The 1,781-nt window shown below is 45.4% G+C and overlaps 1 protein-coding gene across 1 annotated transcript in view; it reads right to left on the bottom strand.

The window, feature by feature from the left end:
• Positions 1 to 262: 262 nt before the first annotated feature.
• PM20D1 (peptidase M20 domain containing 1) overlaps positions 263 to 1,781 on the bottom strand; it is a 9,121-nt gene continuing 7,602 nt past the window's right edge. Inside the window, exons 11-12 of the mRNA XM_010189145.1 lie at positions 1,357 to 1,456; positions 263 to 536 (exon numbers count right to left, since the gene is read on the bottom strand). Coding sequence (XP_010187447.1) covers positions 407 to 536; positions 1,357 to 1,456 — 230 coding nt within the window. The 3' untranslated portion in view covers positions 263 to 406. The remainder of the gene's footprint in view (positions 537 to 1,356; positions 1,457 to 1,781) is intronic.

The raw sequence follows: 1,781 nt of genomic DNA, 5'->3' as shown, positions 1-1,781 counted from the left end.
AATTAACTGTGTAAAACGAGCTTGCCAAAAGCACACGTAGGAAGTTGCACCTCTTTCACCGATAGATGAGTGACTGCTGATTATAGCTTAGATTAAGTGACGACCAATTTCAGAGGCTTAAAGAAAGCACTGAAAAGATTAATACCATCAGATTAATGGCTGTGTGTCAGACCAGGGAGGAACAGAGATCAGGGTCATCTGTCGTGCTTTGTCCAGGTTCTGATCACTTCCTGGCAAACCATACATTTGCCTAAAGCAGCAACCAGGAGTTTTTCCATCTGTATGTAAACCACAATACGCAAAAAACCAGATTCCAGACAGCTCAAAACACAACAAAAAACACATCTCATGGCCCAGACCCCGCCATCCCCGAGTCCACCTTAGCTGCTCTTCTCAGGTGCGCTCCTCACAGCTCATGGGAGTTTGCGTGGGGCTCAGGAAGCTCCTCGATGTCACAGTTCTTGATCAGCTGAATGAGGAACTCGACCTGTTTCTCGTAGTTCTCAACGGAGATTCTTTCATTCAGCCCATGGATCCTGGTAGGAAAAGAGTAACGCTTTTCATTCCAGTGTGCATTTGTGACCCACCTGCAAATACCCAGCACCCTGCTCACCCGTTCACCTCATAAAGTAATGCACAACATAAAAATACAGCAACACACACCACATACTGCACTGCAACTGCGATGTCTGATCATCAGGACAACCAAATTTACTGATTCTAAGGCTCAGATCACAACTAAGTCCATGGTGTATGTGGAAAAGAAAAAAACCAACAGTATTCCAGCCCATTTCTTGGCCATTTATGTCACTGCCCTGTACAGCTACGAGAGCACTCTACTGTATCATCTGCACCTCAATAAAATGCCAACTCTATTACATGCTAAGTACACAAACAATCCCTTGCATGATGATGTTTGTTGTTATCACTTCATCCCAGGAAACCTAACTTCCAGCTTCAAGGAGCAGATAAATTCAGAGCGGCATGTGTCCAAACATACAGATAAATCTCTTAAACCAGGCCAACTTCCAGAACAACACCTTTCACGCTGCTGCTCCATATAAAGGACCCAGTCAGCTTCACAGCATTGCTGCACTACAGAATGGGACACCTGAATGAAGTGTGCATGTGAAGTACAGAGTAAGGGCTAACACTCTGCCCGTGTCATTACCATCCCCTATTTGTGCAGCACCCAAATCTGCAGGAAATGGGTGGCCTAACAGAATGTCAGGCACCACCACCACCATGCCAAGGTATACAAGGTTGGGTTTCCTTCTTCTGCCCAACGCGTATCGATTTTCTCTTTCACCAGTCCCCACCCCAAACAGCTGCCTACGTGCAGACACGATACAGTACCTGGGAAGATCATCTGATTTCAGGAGCAGTGGGTTAAATCTGTAAATGGCATTTGTGACGTTAGTGAAATGCCTGCTGTCCGTGTTTCCAATGCACGTGCCTGGAAAACAAAGCTCAGGTTTACTTCGCATGAGAGCAGCAATTTAATGGCCCACACTTTTCCTAGGAGAAAGGAAAGGCATCTGATAATAGACCTATCTAATCCCTAGCGACACCAAAACCAAAATCACTGGAAACAGTTTATTGGTACATCCTGGAAGAATATTCTGTCCTTACAAACAGGAGCTGAACAATTCCGTCACTCTGACAACAGCCACGATACTCAGCTGCCACAAAAATTTAAGCCTCAAACTGCAGTGTAATGAACACTACAGAACTAGGAAGGAGCTGCGAGAAAGGGAAGGGGCTGGGATCATAAGGAACAA

The sequence above is a fragment of the Mesitornis unicolor genome, unplaced genomic scaffold (genome assembly GCF_000695765.1).
Source record: "Mesitornis unicolor isolate BGI_N332 unplaced genomic scaffold, ASM69576v1 scaffold12197, whole genome shotgun sequence".
Classification (NCBI taxonomy): Eukaryota; Metazoa; Chordata; class Aves; order Mesitornithiformes; family Mesitornithidae; genus Mesitornis; species Mesitornis unicolor.
Note: the sequence above shows the minus strand (reverse complement) of the source record. Positions and strands in the feature narration are given on the sequence as shown.